Source organism: Electrophorus electricus, chromosome 6 (genome assembly GCF_013358815.1).
Source record: "Electrophorus electricus isolate fEleEle1 chromosome 6, fEleEle1.pri, whole genome shotgun sequence".
NCBI classification, from domain to species: Eukaryota; Metazoa; Chordata; class Actinopteri; order Gymnotiformes; family Gymnotidae; genus Electrophorus; species Electrophorus electricus.
The window spans coordinates 9,407,488-9,433,775 of NC_049540.1; the positions used below are offsets into that span (position 1 = coordinate 9,407,488).

Here is a 26,288-nt window from a genome sequence, read left to right on the forward strand (position 1 = left end):
AGGCTAAGCGCAGTTCAGTCGCCGTCCATGTGAGCCGCAATCACTTCCTGGACTTCGAAAGAGGCACGCAGGGAGTGAGAGACAGAAAGAGAGAGAGAGAGAGAGAGAGAGGGAGATACAGAGAGAGAGAGAGAGAGAGAGTGAGCTAGAGAGACAGAGAGAGATAGAGAGAGAGGTAGTCAGAGAGAGAGAGATGGGGAGAGAGCGAGCATATAGAAGAGCGAGCGAGCACACGAAGTGAAGAAGGGGCCTGGACAAATAAGGACCCTGGAAAACTTTGCATCCGAAGAAATATCACGGTGTCCACCAGTAGTTCACTTTTATGGAGGAGGGACATATTGGGTAAATATTTTGCGCATCATCGCTTACTATCTTTATGGTTTGCTTGTATGACGCATATGGTTGCCATATTTTATTTCCTAGTTCAATGATTTATGTTAATAAGAGTGAGCTACAGTATTCCTGCTGATGTAGTGTTCGCGGTATCGAAATGGACCTCGCAGTTTGTGCAGCGGCACCTTTTTTTTCAGTTTCTTGTTGACATTTTAGTACTGGCACGCCGACCGTCCCGGCATTGATTTGATGATCTAACGGCAACTTAATTGCGAAAATGAAAATTAGGCTGTGATGGAATGTCGTCCGTTTCGCCGGAGTGAGTGTAGTGTTTACGTGCGCCCGTGAGCTGCCGCGCGTTAGAAGGACACTTTTACTGACTTGACAGCGGTGCATGACATAAAATTGCTGATTGCGTCACGAGTAAAGAACCCCGCACCTCAAACGTAGGCAGCCTACGGCTTACTTGCTCGCGCAAAATTTGCAAACGCATCCACACGTTGCTTTTTTTTTCTGTGCTGGCACCGGAATGCGGACGGTAATAAGATGAACATTTCGAAGCCGTGACTATTTACCTAAAAGTTGCTTTCTGTAACGTTAGGAAAAGTGTCCAAGGATAACGTTAGGAACATTTAACTATTTGACTATAACTTATAGACTCTCAAAAGCGCAGCATTTAATAGTATAACGTGACGATTCAAGACTGTAATTGAAAAAACACTCAAAGAATAATACTCAAAGAACTATCTTCTTTTTAGCAGCTGTTTGTCATGATATGCTTGTCCTCATTTAATTATTTTTAAACAATTGTATGCTTGATATCTAATGTCGTACAAATGTAACTTATATTAGCGTAATATATATTATATTAGGCTGTAATGTCTTACGTGCTACGTCCAAAGAAGACATGCGATAATTAATATCAGTGATTTCATTTCGTAATCACGGAACGAAGAGAAAGCTGACTTCTAAATGATTACCGATCACATACATCTTTTTTCACAGTTTTTAACTGTGACTTAGTTGTTGACTTAGGCTCAGATTGATATGATGACTAACTTGGAGAAAGGAAGTTTGGCCATAGGAGAGATCGCGAGAGAGCGTATGTGTGCGAGTGCGTGTGTTTGTGCGTGTAGTGTGTGTGGTAACTATTGCGTGCTGCTGTTTGGTTTCCAAGACATGTGACTATGCACAATGCTGCCTTTCCTATACAACTTGCATGTGCTCTTCATGGCATTTCCTGCATTCCCTCTCTCTCTTTCGCTCTCTCTCTCTCTCTCTCTCTCTCTCTCTCTCTCTCCGCTTTCTTACCCTATCTGTCTTTCCCTCAGTCTCCTTTTCTCTCGCCTTCTCGCTTGCATTCACAATAAAGTGTTTAAAAGCTTTGTTATACATTAAGTTGCGCACATACCAGAGCAGAAAACCCCCCAGAAAAGGTTATGCAGCTGAGAATGTTGCCACAGCACCTTCCTGCGCTCCAGCCCAGCTGAGGGCTTGTGGCTGCAGTGCAAGGAGGCTTCGCCGCACCGTTGTTTTGGTGGAGCTCTGCTGCCGTAGCCAAGCTTTTGGGCCCAAAGGGTTTCCATTCATTGGGTACACACCAGTATGAAATACAGCCCAGCTGTTCCTCCCAGCATGCCTGACTAGAGCTGGGTGGTTTTACACATGCGAACCCCTTTAATGCTGCCTTTCTAAAACTCTTCAGTAACAGAGGAAATATTTATGTAAACCCATGTATGTATAGTTAGTTTTTAACCTGCCTAGTAGGTTGTTGGTTTTACATCGCAGGTGCTTCATTATTTATTTATTCTCTACTCTTTTATTGTTGTTTTTCTAAGTAATATTCAAGATATACAGCAAAAAGCAAGCTCAAGAATTTGTATAAATGGCTAAAGGTGATGTTTTAGGCCATAGAAATCCAACTCGGTTGGCTCTGTATCGTGTTATTTATAGAAGAGTCTCACTGTAGCCAGCAGACATGGACAGCGTATTCATTTTTTAACTGCTTTCTCAGGAGTCTGAGGAAACATGGTCATCAGCTGTGCACAACGCCTGGCCCCCGTGTCTTCTCACACAACATACAAGCCATGTTTTTCTCCCTCAGCGCGGGCCCTTAACAACACTGTGCTCCGCCTGGCCCACTGCCAAGCCCTACATGACATGCACCAGCTGGATTTTTGCGCTGTGTCCCTGGCTGCCCTCCGCGGGCCGCACACCACCAAACATTCCACACGGGGGGCCGAAGGGGGCCGTGCCAAACAAAGTGGCAGCCCGGAACCTTCGGCCCGCGCCCGGCCCCCACTCAGGCACCTCCGCGGTGCCCGCCACCAGCGCTTCCTTGGTAGGCGATGCCTCCCTGAACAGAGTGACCTCCCTCACACGAATCAGTATTTAGATCCCCTTCTGGACTTCCTTTTGCGTGTGACGCGCCGGGACAACAGTTGATGGCTTACTTTGAGGAGTGTATACGAAACGTCCTGCACAGGGCTGTTATGACAGGTCCTATGACATGTTTATGACACATTGCAACAAGCCCAGTGAAGGAACGTTGCCACACTAAACATCTATACCTCACAGTTGTGCAGTGTTTGCCTTTCTCTGCCTCGACTGTTGATCTAAAGCTGGCCAGCCCCACGCTGTTTCTTGGCCTGCAAGGCTGTCTTGGCCTGCATCCTGTATGTAAGCTCGCATAGATCTGAGCATTCATTTGCTCTGTGGTTGTCATGAGGCCCCTGGACATGGTGAGGCAAATAAATACACGACACAGACCAGAATGCGTGAATCCAGGCCACGCGCAGACTCCCTGTGTGCAGCAGGCAGCTCACCTCAACTACTCGAATGGGAGACCCCCAGAAAGCTACGTTTCATACAGCCGATCTCCAGGCAGCCCCAGAACACAGACTGGGGCCGTTCCTTCATCTTTAATCACAAAGATGCCAGATGATCTGAAGCTGTACTCCTATGTAACTTTAGACATGCTATTTTGGCCATTAGTTTTTTTCCTAAATAGGAAGCAGAGCAGCCAGTTTTTTCAACACGGTTCCAAGGGCCACAAAATCTGGAGGACGCAGTCCCTGCCGTCCAGTATTTGGCCTGTGTTGTTTAGAGTGCCTGGAACCACACTTGGCATGTATTAATAGTAACTACGAACCTCTCGCTATGTGTACTATGTCATGAGACACTGGCATGTAAAACTCAAATGGGGCTTGCTATACTGTATGCTTTATTAAACTCTCCTGAGTGAGTGAGTGAGTGAGTGAGTGTGTCACTCTCCAGGTGCAGTAGTGCACTGTTGGCTGCTGTAACACTGAGTGAGGTATTGCAGTAAAGCGTGGGTGGTTTGCGCTCACACCTTTCCTTTTGTTGGAGGATAAACAGTAACTTATCTGTCCCTTATGCAGTTGTTTCGTGGAAAATCTGTCCACTCTCGGACATACTGCTGTGTATTCATCTTAAGGGAAAGCTTGGTGAAGGTAATCTCCCACCCAGATGCCACAGAAAGAAGGGAGGGAGCACTGGAACCAGTGAAGGCATGCTCTTACCCTGCACTTCCCAAGAACTGTAACACTAAACAATAAACACATTTTTTGGAATTTCAGACATGTTAGACTAACATTTAGCCCTGACTTGTGCCAGGCACTCTGTGTCTCAGCTGTAGAAGTTTCATATGGCTTTTGTATTTTTGTGTGCGGTCGTGTGCGTGCCTATGTGTGTGTGTGTGTGTGTGTGTGTGTGTGTGTGTGTGTGTTAGAAGATGTGATGAGAGTGCTGGATAAATTAAAAGCCCCTTTCTTCTGTTTCTCCCCTCCCCCCTCACTCTGTGTGAGATTTCTGGTAAGTGACATGGCTGGCCTTTGGCATAACGCCTGGCATGATCACATGGTATGGATGTCACGCCAGTTTGTGTGTGTGTGTGTGTCCCTGTGGGGGAGGAAAGGAGAGAGTGAGAGAAGGAGAGCTAGACAGAGAGAAAATGAGTGTGCATGTCTGTGTTTCTGTATGTGGCACCCAAGGGGAAAGAGAGTGAGTGAGTGAGTGAGTGAGTGAGTGAGTGAGTGTATGTGTGTGTGTGTGTGTGTGTGTGTGTGTGTGTGTGTGTGTGTGTGTGTGTGTGTGTGTGTGTGTGTGTGAGTGAGTGAGTGAGTGAGTGAGTGAGTGAGTGAGTGAGTGTGTGCATGTATAGTGTTCTATTTAGAACATTTGCACTCATTGTATTTTTTCCATAATTTAACCATAAATGAAAGTTGGGTCCTAACCCAGATAAGTGAAATCTTCTGAAGGATGCGAATGAACAGACACCACTATAGCCATGAGTCACATCCACTAGAAGCACTGGAAATACAAACATTAGTGTAACTGTGATGCAAGTGTGAAAAATCATAGAATGGTTAATAAACTGTTTTTTAATCATGTTATTTGCACTGTTTGAGGCAGCAAAGCTGGAGGAGTAAAATCTTTAATTTACTTTAATAGTTGATGTGTGTATGTTAGTTTATCTATTGCTTATTTGCTCATTTCAGGAATGGGGATTCTCAAAGAACTGCTGTTCTGATCGCTAATCGGTGCCCATGACACTTAGCCCTATGTTTAATGTGGGCCCTCAGTATTGGGGTTGTATTTGAAATATGGTATTTTCTTTGTGTATTTTCTATGTAATATCTCATTTTTAAGACTTTATTGTAGGATACTAAAATCCACTCAGTAGCTGAACAAGTTTAGTTGCAGAGAAGTACATTAACAGGAAATCACACTGCTGATATTTCATAATTGCTGCATGACACGACATTATTCTTTCTACAAACATTATTAAATTGAATCCGCAAGATCTGTTTTAGTGTATGGGACAGGCACTCCTGCTCCTTTCTGCCGGGCAGGTTTTTGCATGTTAGTCTGCATGCTATCAAATGTACTATGCACATACACTTCTATGGTGTCATGTGATATGTAATTACAATGCAATTTCTATATGCTGGCTTTCCCTCCAGCCAAAGACTGAGTTAACCTTGTCATGTGCTTTAAGGTGTCATGCATGCTGTATCACAAACTAACATGGCCCATTGAATCTTAAACCTAAAATGTATATTTTACTCCAGCAGGATTCCACAAAGGAATCATTTAAGATACTCCCAATGCCATCACTTTCCTTCTTCTTTAGGTCTTTGTTTCCCCCGTTTGTTATGGGAATCGTCTCCTGTGCACAGCTGAACTGTACGTGTTATGCGTGGCCTGAGCCAGATCCCTGGTGCAGCTCCAGGAGAGTGGAAAAAACCTGGAATCCAAGGAGGCCAGACCTCCTTGTCTCTATTCCTCTCCTCATTCTGTCTTCTTGTCTCGTCTCCTCTCCTCTCCACTTGTCTCCTCATCTCTTCTAGTCTCCTCTCATTTCCTCTCGTCACCATTCCTCTCTGCTTCGGCACCCTATCTCTACTTAACGGGACAAGACGTTCACGTATTTAGAAAAACCTACCATGTAGGTGCAAAATTAAAAGCCATGCCACATCTGTAGCTCTGCACAGTTTGCATTAGCCATGGGCAAGTACTTCATCATGCTTAATCCAGAATATTCAGAGTCCAGCGATGACACTGATTTGTATAAAAACTCCAGCAACAATCTTGTTCCTGAAAGTCTACCAGTGCAATGCACACTACCATGTAATTACCAAAGAATGGTCCACAAATAATATCCAGCCAGAACACCGAGCCACTGATGAATGGAGTAGAGGGTGCTGTTTGTACGTGTAAAGAAAAAAAAATCCATTACTGAGCTTAACATCCCTTATGCTCTAGGTTGCCTTCATTCCCAGAGCCATTTAAAACTGACTCACAGATTGACTAATTTGTGTGTCTGAGGGGCGAGGGTGCACTTAAACATACCAAAAAGCACCTTATAGGAAAAGCACCTAAGAGGAATTCCACTTAGTTATTTGAAAAGAGTGTTTTTACTTAACTGTATTTGTGTAGAAAGTTTTTTTTTTCAGTATAGATGTATAGATGTTATACAAAGGTGCTTTACAGAAGGTTTATGCCTTTAAATAAAGTGAATACGTATGATGACGTTGTAATATGACTCATTAACTGCAGTAATGACCAGATCTTACAAATCTTTTATCACTGAGTCCAGAATGCATGTGATAGTGGAACAATTAGTTTCTGGCCCTGAAACATGATGAAGAGCAGCACTAAAATGGGCTGAATTGACCTTTAACCCTGTTATAGGCATTTAAAGCCATAACAGTTTGGTCATCTGTTTTAATTGACCTTATTCCTTTCCATTCATGCCTCAAACTAAAACATAAAAAGAGAAACAGCAACAACAAACACTTTCCATGACAATCTTTGTGAGAAACAACCCACAATCATAAACAGAACAAATAGCAGAAAGTCACAGAATTGAGGCAACCTTAAAAGGTTCACAGTAAATCCCAGCCTTGCTCTGAGAAAACTGTAACGTGCATGATAAGCCTCTTTGTGACTTCTGACCCTTCAGGCAGTGCTGAGCCTGTCAAAAGGGGATGAGAGAGAACAAGAGCTGCACGTTGTGTGTCTTTTAATCCGCACGTGTTGTAATGCACTGGAAACCTATAAAGCTATTTATGGGCGAGGAGATGGTACAACAGAGGACAATCGTGTGCAGACTACATGCTCTCCAAAGCTTATATGTTTCATGTACTCAAGTCATGACCAACTTTCATTTTTGTGCACTTTTTATAGTTAAGTCCTGATTGATACTAATAATAATGTCTAACCACACATTTTAATACATATAAGACAAGACATGCAGCAAGACATTTTATAAAATTACTTCTACAACGCTTAATCACTGATATGTTTCCTGACTCAAGGTTCACTTGCAGAAAAGATGGAAATCTCAAGGTGAACTCTATTATCTTTATAAACAAACAAATCAATGAAACTATATTGTTTGATTTTTAAGCTTTGTATGTCCAAATAATAAAAAAGCTTGGTGGAAGTTAAAATAAAAGTGTATTCAGAACAAATGATCATTTTAATTAACAACGGTTTACGCTTGTATTTGCAAGCATATACTTATGGAATCGTAGCTGCAGTATTTTGTCTAGTAATCTATGTGGCTCAATACAGCCCAATAAAACTAATGCTGATTTAGTTTTCCGCATAAATATCACTGAGAAACAGACCATTATACTTCTCTCTGGTAGGATTCCCCACAAAGGCTGGGTCCCTTACTTCCAGTGCTCCTAGTACCAGTCACAAAGCAGATCTCTCTGCAACTCCATTCTGTTTTACAGTACTGTAATCCAGAATGTAAACAGGCAGAATAGTGGCGGAGACAACAGGACAACGAATGGAGACCATGGGGCATCTGTAAAACTCAGATGATACAATGAGGCAAAAGGAACGGAAGAGAGAGACATCATTGTCCTGCTTGTCTGTCTCTCCTGTCTGTCTGCTTCTGTTCCTGCTCATGAGGAACCAGGGCAGCTTGTCCTTAAAAACCAGTGACTGAGTGGCAAGGAACACTGCAGAGTTTTCCTCTTGTGGATTGATTTAGTGAGTCCCCCTACCATGCAGAGTGTGCTGCACTACACGCACACACCTGCAGCCCATAAACGTCTATGGCTACACAAAACACCGCAGTGCTTCATAGTGGTTTGCTACATGAAGTAAGGACACTGAATCGTGCTTCACGCAGTGTTTTTGGCACGCTGTTGTTCTGCCATGCATCAATGTCGTCGTGGCGCCAATTCATTTTGGATGTTCTCTGGCCTCTCGTCTAAGATGCACAACTCCAAGAAATGCTTCAATACATCTTTACTCCACTTTTCTTTGACTTTTGTCCTGGGTATGTTACATCTGCCAGGCTGTGCTGCACCGAGTAAAGTTTAGTGTGCCTCTGCCTTCCATTTTGAGCAGGCTCTGTGGGCCGTGCCCATGATCTTGAGCTCTCCTGCCCTGCCACTGCGGCAGAGGCTTCCCTCTCCTGCAGCTGGCAGTGGATCTTTGTTTATTGTCCGTACCCGCCTGGGACCATAGCTGCAACTGGTGACTTAGTGCCCGGGTTGACAAGCCCAGGTCACTCCTATGTTCCCAATGTCCCATATTCTTCAGCTCTATATAGTACATAATGGGAACCTTAAAAAGATGCTCCTCAGCTCTGGATTTACGTAATTTGACATTGGTCCCACATACTGTGGGAACTTGTCACAGGGGTTCACTGTTCCCCTACACTGCCAAGTCTCTCTATATAATAGACCTAGGGTTAGGCTTAGGGTGTTAGGGTTAAGAGCATTGATATTTAGTAAAGAACTTGACTTGTGTATTGTGTATATCTGACACAGTAATAAACTAACTCTGTTGCTTAGGCCACCAGAACTGGTCAATCTGCCATATTGGTGTGCCTAATACCTATATACTACTATATTGTTTCTTATGGACAGCACAACACACAGCCTTTCAGTACAGTTCAATCTGTTTTTAAGGGATACAAAAAAAGGCCACAGGGGGCAGTTAATTAGAACACTTAATGGCTGTATTGTTCATTTTAATATGAATTGCTTGTTATGTTTTTGCTAACGTATATATTCAAACATTACCAACGATTCAGCTGCTATCTATCTGTAACTGTTGGTTGGTACTAAAATGGCTTAATTTAATTACAGCTGATCTACCTATAAGGAAAAATTCACTATTTTCCTTTACCCTGTCCCTCTGGTCCCACTGTCTTCCTCAGAGCCCTGGGGCATGTTCCTCAGAATGAGTGACACAGAGTTAGAGATGCTGAAAAGCATGCACACTTTATTCAGAGATACATGAGAATATATGGCAAAGCAGATGAGTAAGCAAAAATATGTAAATGACATAGCAAGTGGAACATGTTTAAACATGATGTTCAGACATGACACGATATATGGTGTCTAAAATGAGACAGTCGTCTATCACCAGCTCCAGTCCGTTTGACATAGCCTTGCACCTATCAAAAAATAAACAGCATAGGACAGCATGACATGAGAGTGAATAAAGTTGTAGCACTACTAATTCAAGGATAGGCTGTTTACAGAAAAGTGAGTCGTATTGTAGGGAATTCTAACACTAACGTTAGAGTCATATGTCCTCTTTTTCCCAGACATGTCCTCTTTTGGGTAGCTAAAAATGTCTCTGGCCGGGATTTCTAAAATGCCTAAAATGCCCAAGATATGTTGACATTTTCTTCCTACCATACCTTATGCATTTGTTTTTGCATTGTTTTGACCATTCTTTATAGGGCTCGCCTTCTTGCATGCCACAACTGGTCGAACATGTACACACCCTACACAGAACCATTGGTCAGACTTCCTTTTAGTGTGTGGATGTGTAGCTTGTTCACAGAAGCATATGGTCAGAGAGAATATGTGAAGTTTAACTTTAACTTATGTGTTTTTATGTATGGAACAACAACAAGGCCTCAAAATGCACAAACCTAAAAAAAAAAACAAAACTAAAATCCACAAACATGGAGCTGATAATATGGCTGTGACTTGGCTGTGCATTCTGTTTTGTCTGTGTACAGCATGCATGTGACAAAATAATTTGACATAAATCAGTTTCCTTCAGTTCACACCCCACCACCTACACTCCATGACTTTTAGGCTTGTAAGTCTAATAAAATCAAGATTAAAACAATTCTGGCTAAATTATAGATGTGAAGTGGCCAGTTTCTGTGGAAGCTCCATGACTTTTAGGCTTGTAAGTCTAATAAAATCAAGATTAAAACAATTCTGGCTAAATTATAGATGTGAAGTGGCCAGTTTCTGTGGAAGCCTGTATTAGACTAGATGGCCACATGCGGATTGCACATCATATCTAAAGCAGATTGATCTCATAGAAAGTATACCCAGGTACATCAAAACTACTGAATGTATAGTGAAGTACTGGATTTTTATGGCAACTGATGGAAATTATTGTTGTTTTTGTTTTACTTTATGGTATTTTGTTGGTCCAGTAAGTATATTAAATATGCTAAATTTGTTGGGTTTATATTTTATATATATATATATATATATATATATATATATATATATATATATATATATATATATATATATATATATATATATATATATATATACATACACACACACACACACACACACACACACACACACACACACACACACACAAACGTATTGCTATTATTGAAATGATGGTCTTTTTAAAACCGCAATGCTCTCTAATATTATTATGCATCCTGTATTACAGTTAGGCCTATTCAAAACACACCAAAGAGACTACGTTCTTTAAACTAGATTTTACGTAACTAGCAAGTAGTAAGTAGCAAGTACGCTAACACGATGGATGGGTGCATGGGATGTTGAAAGCATGTCCTATCTTGGCTGACTAACGTTAGCTACCTCGCTAGTTAACTAGCTAATCTTAGGGGGTGTTGCCAACAGAGAAAAAATAGACAAAATTATTAATAACGGTAAAATGTTATATTTTAGGGTAAAATACATTTGTATTCAAGCTCCAATCAATTATAGCACATTGTATAAACTGAAAACAACCGTGTTCACACATTTCCAACATTTCAGGGATAACCGCAAAAGCGACATTTATCGCATTTTCAACCAAACCAAATAGATTAATTAGCTAATAAAATAAATCCCGCCGCCAAACTAATATTGTCGAAAATCGTTGGGTTTAAAAATGTAGATAAGGATCACTTCCATTATTAATTACTCAAATCGGATTTGGAAATATTGGATTTGTGTGTCCACACAGCACTTAAAATCTGATTTGAATCACATTAAGACAAATAATTAGATGAGTAACTTCAGGCTGGTAATGGGAACGTACCATATTATAGATCAGTGGTTAGGAGGGTTGCGTGTTACCATAATGCTGAACTAGGCAGCAGGACCCTGGCCCACGGAACAATTTGTGCTTCTGCTGTTGCCTCTGGTAGATCAGGGGGAAAAAATCTTAATTTTCTTTATTCACATCTAAGACTGCTCAAAAGTAGTTAAATCCCTTCGAGGGGAACCTTTATGCGATCTGTGGTCGCGGAACTCAAATCAGACATGACCGACTGAGGTGGTGACAATTCTGAGATGAATTTTCTAAGTGTACTTTATGATAACAGCGTGCAATTTACAGCGGGTTTTCATCTTTATCGGGCATAAGACTTCTTAGCGGGAATTCTCAACGTACTGAGGTAGTACGAAAGCCTTCTTCGGTTCATACATTAGAAAGCCTCCAAGACCACAAGGCAACCAACCGACATCCTCAGGTCTGTGGTTGATGGGCAGCATGGCCAGAACCATGATGACAGCACTTTATTGGTTTACTTTGCTCAGACAGCTATTTAATTACCGAGGACAATGTGAAAATGGGGCTTCATTCGAGCTTAGTCGGTGAGTTTCTGCCGGATTTCCCCTTGTAGCTGATCTCATCTCTTGAAGGTAGCGAAACGTGCGATCGTCAGCACTTCTGTTGTTTACATGTAGACCTACTGTTAACGCGCCGCGTGTCCTCAAAAACACTGCAAGTAAAACAGCACTCCGGTGCGACTTTACTTCTACCTTAATTGCAGTGAGATATGTAAGGTAATTTAAAAGGTAAATAAAATTAAAAAAAAGACAGTTAACTTTTTTTCCCGCGCCATGTCCCAAAACATGGCGTTTTAAATTTCTCTGAGACGCTCGACTACTGCCTCATCGGGCCTCTCAGCGTTTCGGTTAGCCGCCGGCCCGCCGCGCGCATCCCCAGAACGCGCTTCAGACCGGTCCGCTGCGCTGATTGGTGGGCGTGTTGCCAGGACGCTCCGCCGGCTCCGCGTGGATAGAATCTGATGTGCCTGTGTACTCAGACATGAGAACCACCGCAGTGTCTGAATATTTATAAAGCCCGATTCATATCAAGGAGACGTAAAGCTGGTCGGTATGGATAAGCGTGTGTTTTTGGCACACAGGCTTCCTTTTCTGGGGCTGTCCACACGTTTGTTCTTGTTTTCCCGAAGGTTACACATACTTGGAGTTTTCAGTTATGCCGTCCCTAAACTTAAACTATGTGTTTTTATTTGAATCAAACTACATATTTTCTCCTGGTTTTAATGTATATGTTTTCCGTTACACTTTAAGGAACGATATTTTAACATGAAAAAAGAATATCAAGGTTTCAAACTTGTTTTAGCTGGGTTTGCAATGCTATTTTTTTTTTATTATTTAAACACACACACATTTATTTACATTTAAAATCTGACTGTCTCCCTTGATAATTCCATGCTTGTAGCCATGCGTCAAAACTTTCAACCATTACATCACATACTGAGAAGACATGCTCTGAATAACAGCTCAGGTCCTTTGAGGATTCGCGAGTGAGGTTGACAGGATTCGTTTCTCTATATTGTTATCAGAGGTGTGCAAAGTCTATATTTAGTGGGAGGGGGGGGTGAGAGTGAGAGAACAGAGACTTTTTTTGGCCTGACTCAACATTATTTCAGGCATCAAGCTGGCACGTACATGCATGTCTGTAGACTCTGTACCCAAGTGAGCACGGGCACTGCATTGCAGCGCTGTGCGTTTATTGGCGGGGAGACAGCAGCGGGTGCGAGCGTAGCACAGAAATTGAGTAGCGTGAAGCGACGGAGGGGCATGCCGTGCTCAGTTGGCAGAGCAGGGCGAGGCTACCTCGGGCTGTGGCGCTCACACACGCTCTCCTGCCTCCCAGACGCCCTGCAGCCATCTCGGACATGGTTGTGCTGATGTAGAAGATCCGCCAGTCCTTTAGGGAGAAGAACATTAGAATAAAGATAGACTAAGGCAAGCATTTTCATGACTGCTCACTCATGAAAGCATTGAAGGGTCTCCCAAAAGATTAGAGGTTGTGTTTCTGAAATGTATATAAACTAAAAACAAAAATATTTAACATTTCTTAAATGTATTCTGGATTGTTACACTCTGATCTAGGAAACTGACTTATGCAGAGTACACTAACAATAAGGGTATGCACCTTCATAAAATTCTCAGACAATTAGACTTAGGCCTAGGTAATTAATGATAAATGGAAGATTTATGTCGAACGTCCACTGTTGCAGAAACTACACTGTTTTCAGAGCATGTTGAAAAGAAAAGAAAGCACAATGATTTGTTTTTGTCTTTTTATCTTTCTCTATGTGGAGTGTAATGTTTTCTTAGCTCCTCTTTTGTCTCCATTTGCATCGTATTTGGCAGGAAACGTTGTCTTTGACTGTCCCATCTGCCATTGCCACATGATATGTGAAATGTTGTGGAGCTGTTGAAATTGTGGCTTTCCTAGTTATGTAGTTATGTGCTTTCTTGATTTCCCAGTAATCATGTACGTGTATCATTTATGGATGGAATTGTGTTTTTTGGTGCCTTGTGTTTGGCCTGCTGGACAATGGATTGAGTTGATCTTTCAAATGGAAAATCTGTGGACAAAACAGATTGTCCCTCTCGAAAATTGAAATGAATTCCATTTGAGTGTGCCCCAGCGGCTGCAAGCTCAGACAGATCACTCAGAAATGTGGAGAGACAAAAGCCAAATGCAGAGACTGGCTCGGCTTGGCTGCCTTTGGTTCACGCTGGCCTTGCGTTTTGTAGAGCTGCTGTCTGTCGAAGACACACACTAACCTTTCCTCCAGCTTTCGTCTGCCAGTGGAGATGAAGCCATAGCAAGCATTTAGAATCTTATAATAGAGTGGACAGCTTCAGTGGTGTCTGTGCCAGAGAGAGAGTACCAAAAACACATAGCTTGGCAGGTACACATCAGAAAGAGAGGGTTGAAGGCAGTTGTGGGCAACTGGTTTCTGACAATGTGGAATTAAATTGAGGGGTCAAAAGATTTTTAGAACATTCCAGGCATCTCAAAGACAGCTGTGCTCAGGGGGTTTGAAATTTATGGAATTTAGCTGACTTTTTTATCCAAAGTGACTTACAATTATGAGCACATTAGAGCTTAAGCAATTGATGGTTGCTCAGGGGCCCAACAGTGGCAACTTGGCAGCAGTAGGGCTTGAACCAACAACCTTTTGATTATAATTCAAGTATCTTAACCACTGAGTTACCACTGCCCTGCAGGGAAATGTTAACATGTGTGTCTATGTTTGTCCCATGTATGCTGTTTCCATGTATGGCACTATGTGTATTTCAGGAATGCTGACCATAGCTATTGGGAAAGTATTAATTGGAAGTTTTGTGGAAGTGAATCACTAGAGTTTGGATTGGCTGCCCCTCTCTCATGCATAAAAATTATTAAAATTGATTGAACCTAGGATCCATGTCTGCTTCTTGGCTTATCATTCAATAATGCATTGTGTCTGTATTGGTTTCTTATAAGGTCACATTCCTTTGTGTTGAATAACTTGTTAGTATACTCGACGTCTTGGCGTAAGAGGTGCTGAACTGATTAATGGTGTGGGTAGGTCTTCACAGGACTCCGCTTCATAGTTTCATATTCAGATTTCTTCTTTTAAACCACTTCCTGTCAGTACTTATGCAGCGCGGTGCACGTTTGGCCTAGGTTCCAGCTTTTGTATTTATTCAGCATTGTGTTCCGCGTCTCTCGGGTTTGGCTCTGAAGTGTGAAGCTCACTGAAAGCACTACGGCATGATTGCCTTTCTTTGCTCGTGCTGTCCTTAAATGACTCTCCTTCTGTCTTGCACCCCCTCCCCCTTCCCTGACTGGCTCCCTCTCTGTAACTGTAGCCTGTTCTCCCTCCCGCTCACCCTCTCTCTCGCCCTGCCTGCGACGTATAGATACTGCATTGATTGCACACAGACTTTACCGCCTCCCATTCAGCACTGGCATGCTGGATCTCAGCTGCAGCAGCACTTGTTGAATTCAGCCCAGAAAAGAGAGCGAGACACAAAGTGTGAGAAAGAGAGTCACGTTTAAACAAGAGTCGGACAGATTTGGAGTTCTCCTCTTCCCCCGACAGGGTGCTGGCGCGCAAGAGCCGCGGAAGCCGCGGCCCGCCTGCCACAGGAACGGAGCGGAGTGGAGCGGGCAGGTCGGACTTCTGTGATGGAAGGATAGAGAGGAGAGGAGTGTGGTGGAGGGGAGGAGCACAGGGGGGCGTGGGCTGGGGTGGCGGTGTTTCAGTTACTGTTCCTGGAAATCATCTGCAGCACATTTCTCAAGAGTGTAACTCCTGTGCTTGTATGAGCTACCGTGCGTGTCTCACCATCATCATTTGTGCCTCTGAGGCTGGAGATTATTTTTATGGGATTTGTGTGTTTTAAGTAGTTAGTCGCTGATGAGTGTATTGTTGTTGGGGGATTTTTTTGCTCAGAGTGTGCGGTCAACCTCAACTGTCTGACAAGACAAGGAGCCGAAGTGGTCATCAGGAGGCTTGAGACTACTTTCTTCTTTCTTTCTGCTCTGTTTGTGCAATTGTGAGGTGGGTGGGTGTGTGTGTGGAGTGAGTGTGTGTGTGTTCACTGTTCATATACTTTACATGACTTTAAACACTGCTACTAATCAGGACACAGCAAAATGTTTTCTCATTTTTTAGACTTCTTAAACATTTTGAGAGACAGGTTATGCTGTCCACGTTTGTTTGCACTCATGACAAAAGGATATGATGGTGTATTCACTGATGCCCCGTTAACAGATTATTTTGGTATGTGTCACATATTGTGACATTTTTCATTTCTTCTGATTGTTTTTCTAGAGGATCCTGGTGGGTTTTGCATGACTCATGCTGTCTGTCTCTCACCCTCCCTTTTCTCCCGTGCCTCTGGCTCGCCAGCCCAGCCTGTCTGTGTCTCTGAACTGAATTTCAATCCATTGGATGTGCAAGCATGACAATAACAGGGCAATTTGTATTGCAGTTGATGATGCTGACAGCACTCTCTGTCTCTCCACCCCCTTCCCCTCTTCTCTTTTCCCGACCTCAGCCGACGCACTTGTTTAAATGAAGGAATTGGCATGCGTGGCTGCAAACTCCAAACTGAATGAAATGTAGAATTTAACAAGGAATGACAGATTTATTCTTCTCGGCTAGAAGTGTCTGATTTTTGTGTTTTGTTCGCTCCTGCCCTCTGTCCGCTGGTGCTTCGCTCTTTCTCCACCACACACGTGCCGCCGTCTCACTTCGTGCCCATTTCACCCTCTTCAGATGACCCACTCTCTGAACATCTGAAAGCTGGCCGCCATGTCCCAGATGCTCCACGTGGAGATCCCCAACTTCGGCAGCACGGTGCTGGGCTCACTGAACGAGCAACGCCTGATGGGCCAGTACTGCGACGTGTCCATCCTGGTAAAGGGCCAGGCGTTCAAGGCCCATCGGGCCGTCCTTGCTGCCAGCAGCCTCTACTTCCGAGACCTGTTCAGCACCAGCAGCAAGACACAGTTCGAGCTACCCTCCTCAGTCACTCCGGCCTGCTTCCAGCAGATCCTCTCCTTCTGCTACACCGGGAAACTTACCATGGCTGCCAGTGAGCAGCTCGTGGTCATGTACACAGCTGGTTACCTGCAGATCCAGCACATCGTGGAGAGGGGCATGGACCTCATGTTCAAGGCCAACTCGCCCCACTGTGACTCGGCCACGGCGGCTATAGACGAGCCCGGCTCGGAGCCCCAGAGTCCCAGCAACCTCCCAGCCTCCGTGCTGGGGCCACCGGGCTGGGCGCCGTCGCTTGTGGCACCTGCCCGGAAGATCAAGCTGGAGCTAGGTGAGCAGCTGCTGCACTTGCAGGGTGGAGTGAAGAGGACCTCCAGTGGTGACGGGGGGGCGCGAGCAGGGCGGACCAGCTCTCTGTTCTATGCAGGTGCAGTGGGGTTGTTCCCACCTAACATGCAGCCATATCCCATCACCCCCGGTGAGCGCTCCAGCCCGGGGGCATCCAGCCTACCCACAACCGACAGTCCCATCTCCTACCAGAATGAGGATGAGGAGTTTGAGGAAGAGTCCTACGATATCAATGAGGAGGCCTTCAGCCAGATCTACGGACGCGTGGCTAACCCTTATGGAAGTAAGCTCTTTTACTGCTCATGAATTCAGTGCAAAATTCAGTATTTCCTCATTTAACACACCTATATAATGGTCTAATCTCATCTAATAGACATGTTTTCTAAGCTAAATAAATTGGACTAGTGTAGTAAAAACCCTAAACTGGCTGTTGAGTACAGGAATCAGAATCTCTGGCTTGTGTTTAGTGCTCTTCAATATATTTTTAGTTAATCATTATCATGATATTGGCATCATTGAGTTTGCAAAATGCCCTATGTAAATGGACACTATAAATGTTTTAATGTTATGGTGAATCAAGGATCCATCTAAACACAAATTTTATATATATATATATATATATATATATATATATATATATATATATATATATATATATATATATGAGGAGTAAGAGAGAGGTAGTAAAAATTGTTGTGTTGTACACAAGATTTCCAGAGAAACAGGATGTTTCAGACATCCAACAGTGTGTGTGTGTGTGTGTGTGTGTGTGTGTGTGTGTGTGTGTGTGTGTGTGTGTGTGCATGTGTCATATCTATGTATGTATAAATAAGACAGAGAGAGACTCAGAGAGAGGTAGTAAAAATTGCAGTGTCATACACAAGATTTCCAGGGAAACAGGACATTTCAGACACCCAATATATATTATATTTCTTCATATATACAATTCTGTTTTTGGTGTATGCTTTTCTATGCTTTTAATCATAACTGAGAAAGCCCTCCACCTGCCTTTCATCACCATCTTAGTGGGGTCATGGTGATTGTGATATTGTGATACCTGTCCATGACTTGTTTACTAGCGTCTTTGTCAGCCGATCAGGTCACTGCCATGGTCATGAAGGAAAGCTGTTAAGCCATTTTGTTTGCGCATATGCATATATATATATATATATATATATATATATGGGTCCATAGACAGATAGATTATAGAGAGAGAGAGAGCAATTTGCTTGCCTAGCTGATTGAGGTCCTCAATCTGAAATTCATTTAATTCAATAGAAATAAAGACATGATTGCTAAAAGATTTTTTTATTTGTTAGTTTATGCAATTTTCCCTGTTCATTCAACTTAGCTGCGCAAAAGAAACTCTGCCTGAGTCTCTATTTACTTAAGATATAGCAGATTGTTTGTTAAATAGGCCTTTCTCTCATCTAATGTGTTAAATAAGATTTTGCACAAAAGAATAGGTGGAGGATGGGGTGGGGAGCAAGTCAAACTGAAACATTTTCACTACTCTCTCCTAACTGTTCTTTGAAACCACATTAAAATACAGTGGTGTCTGGCCTTATGATTATTGCTAGGAAGGTCTCCCTCTGCTAAGCAGGCGTGCTTTCAGGTTGAAGTTTGCTGCTTCCGTCCAATGAATCACTTAACGGTTACTGACTCAAAATATGACCAGCAGCAAGTACAAAGACAACTGAAAGGTAAAATAGGGTAAAATAGGTTTTTTCGAGTGTAACTGCATATACAACAGAAGACTGTTCTCCAGTGGATTGGGATTAAAGATAAAACATTTGAAAACATTTATAAAGGCAAAGAGGGTTTTAAAGTCAAAGTTATACTTTTTAGCAGTAGCTTTCAGTATCCTTTGGTGATCTATCTTGTGAGATCAGTACTCTAGAAATATCCATGAAGCGGGATGTCTCAGGTAGGCAGCAGAGGGTGAAGGGTGTGGCAGCACATATCCATTTGATGAATAAACACTCAGGTGGTGTGTATCTTTACTCGGTCCTCTACACTGACACACACGGGGCTCTCTGCAGTCAAATGGGGCCATGGGTTTTTATCAAAGGCTTCAGTTTCAGATAGTCCTGAAATCCATTCCATCTGTAATGAATTAGGACATCAGGAGGGTGACATTGTGTGATATTTGAGAGCACTGTGTCTGTGTGTCTGTGTGTGTGTGTGTGTGTGTGTGTGTGTGTGTGTGTGTGTGTGTGTGTGTGTGTGTGTGTGTGTGCATGCGCGCGTGCATGTGTGTCTTCGTACTGAGTAGATTGTCATTCATAGAGGTCAATTAAATGAGGATGAGGAACAGACAGAACCAAGAACTCTTCTCACTTGTGCACCATTAAAACATTGTTGCGGCCACAGGAAATGCCTGCTGGGAGGAAGTGACACGCAGGAAGCTTTATATCTGCCTTTCATCAGACTTTGGCTTACAATCCAAGGAATCCATTCACACGCACACACACCCCTCACCTGACCCCAAAAAGCACAATAAGTCATGCCTCAGTAACAGCTCTCAAGCCGTGAAACCTAAAGCCACTAAACCCCATACAAAACACATGGTCACTTTTCCCCCAGGAGGCCAAACTGTGACCAGACTTGAAAGAAGCCAGCACCATCAAAGGGAACCATCCTGGTTTTTGCACCGAGCGTATCTTTTTCCATGCCGGGTTACAGTGTGTTCATTCCACTGGGTGATCTGAGTGTCGCTCCACCCCAAACCCCCCCCCGTCTAATCCATAGTCTCGGAGAAGTCCGACGTGACGTCCGTGCCCCTGGCCCTGGAGAGCCGGCCCTGCATGCTGCTGCGCCGTGACCTGGTGGCCCTGCCTGCCAGCCTCATCAGCCAGATCGGCTACCGATGCCACCCCAAACTCTACACAGAGGGAGATCCTGGGGAGAAGCTGGAACTAGTGGCCGGTGGGTACAGCTGCCTGCTACGGCCCTTGCTTATTATTTCTCATCCAGAGTTAAACAGTGCCCACAGCGTACTACTGCCAAGGCAGCTATTTGCTTGAGTGAGGACCATAGCGATCCAAAAGCCCAAGCATGATGTAATGGATCACAACTGGTGTCATAGCCACGCGATGCATTGCATTTACCTGATTTGCCACTGCCAGAGGCTGTTATACTTTCAGACAGACTGCAGTGGGACAATGGAGTACTTTTGAAGAGCCCAGTTGTGTGGGTGTGGGTGTGTGTTACAGGTACGGGGGTGTTCATGACCAGGGGACAGTTGATGAACTGCCACTTGTGTGCTGGCATCAAACACAAGGTTCTCCTGAGGAGACTGCTGGCAACATTCTTTGACAGGTTTGTGAGGAGAGCTTACATAATAATAATTCATGCCCACCTCCCACTTTCTTAGGGATGTTTATTTATTAGAAACACCTTATAGGTTTACAGTCTCAAGACTACTGGCCATCCCTGGCCATGAACAGTTTGTGTTAGCCATCCTTGAATTCTTCATCACCGGTCAGTTCCTGAACACAGGAGGAGTACTGTTGGCTGGCTATTTCTGGGGTGTCAGAACCCTCTCTACCTGGCAGAGACACTTATATGTAAAAATCCAAAAGGTAGTGACTAGTCTGAATTAATCCTAATAATAGTGAATAGTGAATAGTGTGTCTCTCAAAATGTGTTATAGTTATTACAGTTTAATTATAGTGTACAGAAATTATTTGATGTTTGCTTGCTGTGCTGTGTGTAGGAGATGCATAATGTTTAGACCTGTATGGTGCCTGCATGTGCACACCACCACCTGCAGAGTTTAGCTCCCAGCCCTTATTTTTACCTTTTTCAGCCAGGTGTGTTAAATTACGGCTACAGTTCAGGTCTGCTTGACGGTACGTCTCCAGCAGTAGGTTTGGAGTCATCTGATATACAGATGATTCCGCATGAACGTCCTCTTCACTGTGCCCTCTGGTGGTCGGTTGGTGTATGTACAGGAACACTCTGGCTAACAGCTGTGGGACCGGAATCCGCTCCTCTACCAGTGACCCCAGCCGAAAGCCTCTAGATAGCCGAGTTCTCAACGCTGTCAAACGTACGTTAAGTTTGATGTAATATAATCATTTGAAATAATGTTAGCGCATTATTGTATAGTTGAGGCTTGTTAATCGCGATTTTGTTGAACCGTGTTGAAGGTATAATAGTAACATCTTTTTCTGCCTTCCATCGCTCCTCGTGATTCCTCCCACCAGTCTACTGTCAAAACTTCGCCCCCAACTTCAAGGAGAGCGAGATGAACGTGATTGCGGCCGACATGTGCACCAATGCCCGGCGTGTGCGAAAGCGCTGGCTGCCCAAGATCAAGTCCATGCTGCCCGATGGGATGGAGGTGTACCGAGGGGCGGCTGCGGCGGCCGTGGGGCTCGGCCTGGGCCTCGGAGGAACGCCGGCGGGCGTGCCTCTGCCCTTCGACCCCGATTTCAAGCCCCTGACGGCGTCCGGGCTCAGCCTTGACCAGCGGCTCTACGGAGAACGTAAGGAGCCCTTGAGAACTCACCTGCAGCTGGACGGGGACAGCCCTGAGCACACGGCCGAGGGTCACGAGCCTGAGCTCGGTGAAGCCCAGGGCGAAGTGGGCCCCGAGGAGGAAGACGAGGAAGGTGCGGCGGGTGAGAGCGTGGAGGGGACGTTGGAGGCGACCCCACTCATCCTGGGTGGTGAGGGTGGGGTGAGGAGCCACACACCACATGAGGGACAGCAAGAGGAAGAGTTTGTGGAAGGTCTGAGGATAAATGGGCAGTGAGGACCCGCTGCTCTCCTGCTCTCTCTATAGCGCCCCCTGCTGCTCTTCTCATGGAAGCACTTGACTGCAGAAAACAACCCTCTCAGTACCCATGCAACCACACTAACATGCAATGTGGCGGGGGGGGGGGTGGGGGGTGAAAGACAAACACAGGCATTGCTTGTGTAAGTACCCTGATAAAAGAATACAATTCAAAACTGTGTATCAACATTAGACATTAAACACCCCTCTAAACTCTTTGAAGGCAGAGGAACAACTTACTACTAACAACTTACTACATTTGCAGTGGCAGTATAGATTAGGGGTGATCAAACGGATAATTATAATCCCTGTCCAACAGCAAGTGGTTTTAACATCTACTGAGGAGTGTAGGCATTACTATTTCTTGGTATGTAGACCAGGAAAGATGTCTTGTTGAATACACAGAAGTATTTCATGCGACCTTCGTTTGGAGATTTAATGTAAGTTTTTTAAATACACTGAATGTTCTGTACTCTCCAAGATTACAGCAACACACAGCTGACAGAAACAAGAAAATGACACATTGGTCCGCAGTGAGAACATTTCTCATACAAACAGGCACAATCTGATCATGTTTAGATTTCAGTTGATTGTCCCAGAAAGGCCTATGTAAAACACCAAACACTTACAAGGTTATATCTTTAATAATTAATGCAATGTCTGTGTTTGTATAGAGAGCAAGCGCTCTCTCTCACACACACACACACACACACACACACACACTCCCACCCCAACACACCACCTCAGTACCACCTTGACTTCACCTATTGACATACACAGTAATACCGCAAAGCAGGTGGTTGCCTACACTTCCCAGAACCCCCTTACAGAGTGGACTGTTACATACTAAATATCTGTATCGCCACAACATGCACTAACACAAAAAGCGCTTGCATGCAAAATTAAATAAGAATACAATTCACCAAGCCACAATGTAATCCGCATCCCAAAATAAACAGGGACTGCAGCCATTTCCCTGAAGAGCTATTGTTTATCGTCCAAGGAGAGACAGTTTTCCTTTCTCAGAAACCTAGATGGCCTGATTTCTGCCAAGTTTCGCTCAAGCTGGAAGGTGCCATATACCTGCCAAATGCAACAAGCACGAACCTACTTTTTACTGTGTCAGAAGAAAGAGTTTAGGATCCATGCATCTTGGCTATGGCTCTCTACTGTAAATTATTTAACAAAAGTAGTATATATATATATATATTTTTGGTTGGCTTTATTGCATTTGCACTTGGGGGGCTGGGGTGGGTATGAGGCAGAAGCATTCAGTTTGACTGTTTTGAAAAACGTGATTAGAGATATCTTCTCCCCGCAACCCAGCCGCCCACGCTTCAGCCCCGGATCCCGGACCCCAGACCCCCGCGTGCTAGGTTTGATCTGACCCACAGTCATCACGTTAGCAAGGGCTGCTCTGAGGGATGTAGAAGCCTGAAAATTGCACAGCGACATTATGACCTTCTGACACTATGTCAGAAGTCACCACAGAGCTTTGTTGTTCCTGACATGTCGCCCATAGCAAATGCAGTAAGCTCCGTCTTTCCCCTCTGTGATTTAGTCACGTTGGTGTATAATATGATGCTGTATTTCCCATATACATTGTGAAAGACCTTTGTGGACATTGATCTTGTGGCAATATTATCTTAAGGGGTTATATAAGATTATTTTGCACTTCCATACAAGTCATTGCACTCTGCAAAGACTTATTAGAGCAAAGAAAGTTTCTACTCAAAATATGGAAAATGGAATATAGAAAAAGCCGCATGTAGTTGCAGTTTAAAAGTCAGACTTCCCATACAAAATGCTGCATTTTCTGGTTGTCAGAATCTTCAGATATGTTGAGTTTGTGCCATTTTGAATTTTCTGTTTTGCTCTTTAATGATTTTTAAGAATGGGAAGGAAGGAACCAAATTTTACACCAATTTTAAAGCTTATTTTTTGTGCCATTATACTTGCCTATTCATTTCTATGTGTGAGTGGCTTTAAGAATGCATCAGAGGGTTTTGAATTGCACTAGTACATGATTATGTTTACAAAGCATATCTGTGAGGGTTACATATGATATTTAGCAGTATTTAGTGAATGAAACAAAAAGCGTATGAATTGTCATGCTCGATGGTGCCATGTGGCCGCTACTGACATCTTGTTAAACATGCAGTCACCATTCAGTGCAATGAATCTGTCATGTACTTGCTGTGTTTCTGAAGGTTAGTGCCTTAATGAGACTACTGAAAAGGGCTGGATTTCCCAAAAGCATCGTAAAATAAAGAGCTTTAAATGATAGAGTGAGTATTACACTCTCTCTTTCTTTTAAGATGATCTTAACACTAGGATGACTGTGGGAAAATGTGGCCCAGTTTGATTTTATATGCATACGAGTTAACAGCTAGCTAGTTGGCATGGAAGAAAGAAACCCTTCTCCACCACACTTTGGTATGACCTGAAGTAAGTAACAGACTGCTGAACCTTAAAGAAGACCTGAGAGATTTTGTAAGGATGATTTCTGATGTGCTTTTTTGGAGCAAAATGGGCTAGGGGAAAATTTACTGAAGATAATTTAGTCAAATGTTATGTTTTAATTTTTTTTTGTTGTTGTTGTTGTATCTACTGTAAGCTTGAACACAACTGAGGATTCTGACAACAACTGACCAAAATCTGGTGCTCATTCTGATTATACAGAATTCATTTTGTTTATGTTTTGATGTGATCACCAGATCTCTGATAGGCCTAAGTACTCCATATCTGTCGGTTTAACACTATTTGAAAGGAATAGTTGAAGATTTGAGAAAAGTCTGAAAATACTCCACCTGCCACTAAACTGTAAATTGTGTACTATAAGATGATCACCCAGAAGAGGTATTACACTATTGTCTTAACACTGGTGCTAAAATGCATTTAGTCCTGTGTTCAAGTTGCCCATGGTTTTATTAGTCATTCAATCTATCAGCAAATTATTTAAATCCATTTTATTTTTCTCCCAAACATTTTTCCATTCTATTTCCATATCTCTGCACCTGCAATATCTACCTTTCTAAGACTTTTCTTGGATTTGCCTTTCACATTCATTTTTTTTTCTAAAAAAAACAAACAAAACAACAACAACAAAAAACTATTGGGCTCTAATCTATATAAAATGTTGCACTAGATGCTGAGAGGAACTCAGAGAATGTTGCCTGCTAACCTATATGGCAGAAAGCTGTTTGGGGTAGGACAATGCTGCCCAATGTGTGTGACAGGCTAATTTGTGTGTGTCATGTTGTAGATGCTTCTTTCTTAAGACCTTGCGGTCTCTAAATATTGGCACTAATGAACTAATGACTTATGTAATTGCTTTTGCACGTCCACAAGGGATCGGTTGTCTCTTCCCTGAAAGTGTGCACGCATGAAGTGTGTGAACGATGTGTCTGAGGGATTTCGAGTTTCAGAACCTGCTTGCGATCGCCTGTGCTGTTTCTGTCTTCGTATTCCACTCTGTGTGTGTGTGTGTGTGTGTGTGTGTGTGCGTGTGTGTGTGTGTGTGTGTGTGTTCACATGGCATCTAACCAAATGCATTTTCTGCAGTCACAGAAATGCTGTCAAAATCCCCTGAGCTGTGAATCACACTGCCTTTTTGCTGGTTGCTGTGCTTCACAGTTCTACACGAGCATAGCCCCGCAAGGAAAGGATGCTGCTGGTGTTCATTCAGCAGGTACTCAGAGAGGTCTTCTTAAAGTCTGATAAGATTCTGGATGAGGGGTGGGCCGAGCACAACATATTTTCTGAGCCTCCTTATACACCTATTTGCACAGGGGCTGCTATCCTTAATCATTTAACAAATAAGACTGGTTTTAAACAAAACAAACATGCTGTGACTGGCTGAGGTATTTAATACTAGTACAGTCTGATCATGTAATTGAAATAATATGTATCCAGTGCACTAAAAGGTTTGACTAGGATGGCTTTATAATTTATAAAAAAGGAAAGACATATTCCTTAGATGACATGTTGTGTAAACAAATTGGTCTTTCCTATGCAAACTATTTTTATGTTGCAAACAAATTTCCATGTAAAAAAGGCAACTGAAATAGAAAACTGAACACAATACTGGTGATGGCCACTAGTAATGGCTGTAGACCCTTCAGCATAAACCAGTGTGAAGCCATGAGGACTGACTTCAGTATTTGGATGTGTGTATGCGTGCCTAACTGCACTAAGTTTGTGTCTTTCTCCTTGGAAATTATGCCAGCACTTTATACACCTTACTATTTGGATGGAGGTTGGTGAGACCTATGGTTTGAGCAGACAGCCTTCAAAAGCCATGTGTTCAGAGCGCAGACAATCAGAGAAATAATGTGCATTCATTTTTCTGGGAGAAGTGCTAGCACATGGCTAAGCTCCTGCAAACCTCCGTGACGTTTCCAGCTTTGCTTGGTCTCTGTGTGCATGAGCTACTACAGGTTCTGCTAGTCTCTCTCTCTCTCTCTCTCTCTCTCTCTCTCTCTCTCTCTCTCTCTCTCTCTC

General features: G+C 43.3%; 1 protein-coding gene across 2 annotated transcripts; it reads left to right on the forward strand.

Annotated features, from left to right (window-relative positions):
- The first annotated feature begins 192 nt into the window (after nucleotides 1-192).
- Nucleotides 193-24,759, forward strand: LOC113587131 (nucleus accumbens-associated protein 2). 2 transcript variants are annotated; one of them, XM_035527490.1, is made up of 7 exons: nucleotides 193-342; nucleotides 15,602-15,709; nucleotides 16,430-17,285; nucleotides 19,754-19,930; nucleotides 20,218-20,323; nucleotides 20,959-21,056; nucleotides 21,214-24,759. In XM_035527490.1, the coding sequence occupies exons 3-7, from the start codon at nucleotides 16,466-16,468 to the stop codon at nucleotides 21,762-21,764; spliced, it is 1,752 nt and encodes a 583-aa protein (XP_035383383.1). In that variant the 5' UTR covers nucleotides 193-342; nucleotides 15,602-15,709; nucleotides 16,430-16,465; the 3' UTR covers nucleotides 21,765-24,759. The 2 variants fall into 2 exon arrangements, with proteins under 2 accessions (XP_035383383.1, XP_026881468.2); XM_027025667.2 differs by lacking the exon at nucleotides 15,602-15,709.
- Nucleotides 24,760-26,288: the final 1,529 nt, after the last annotated feature.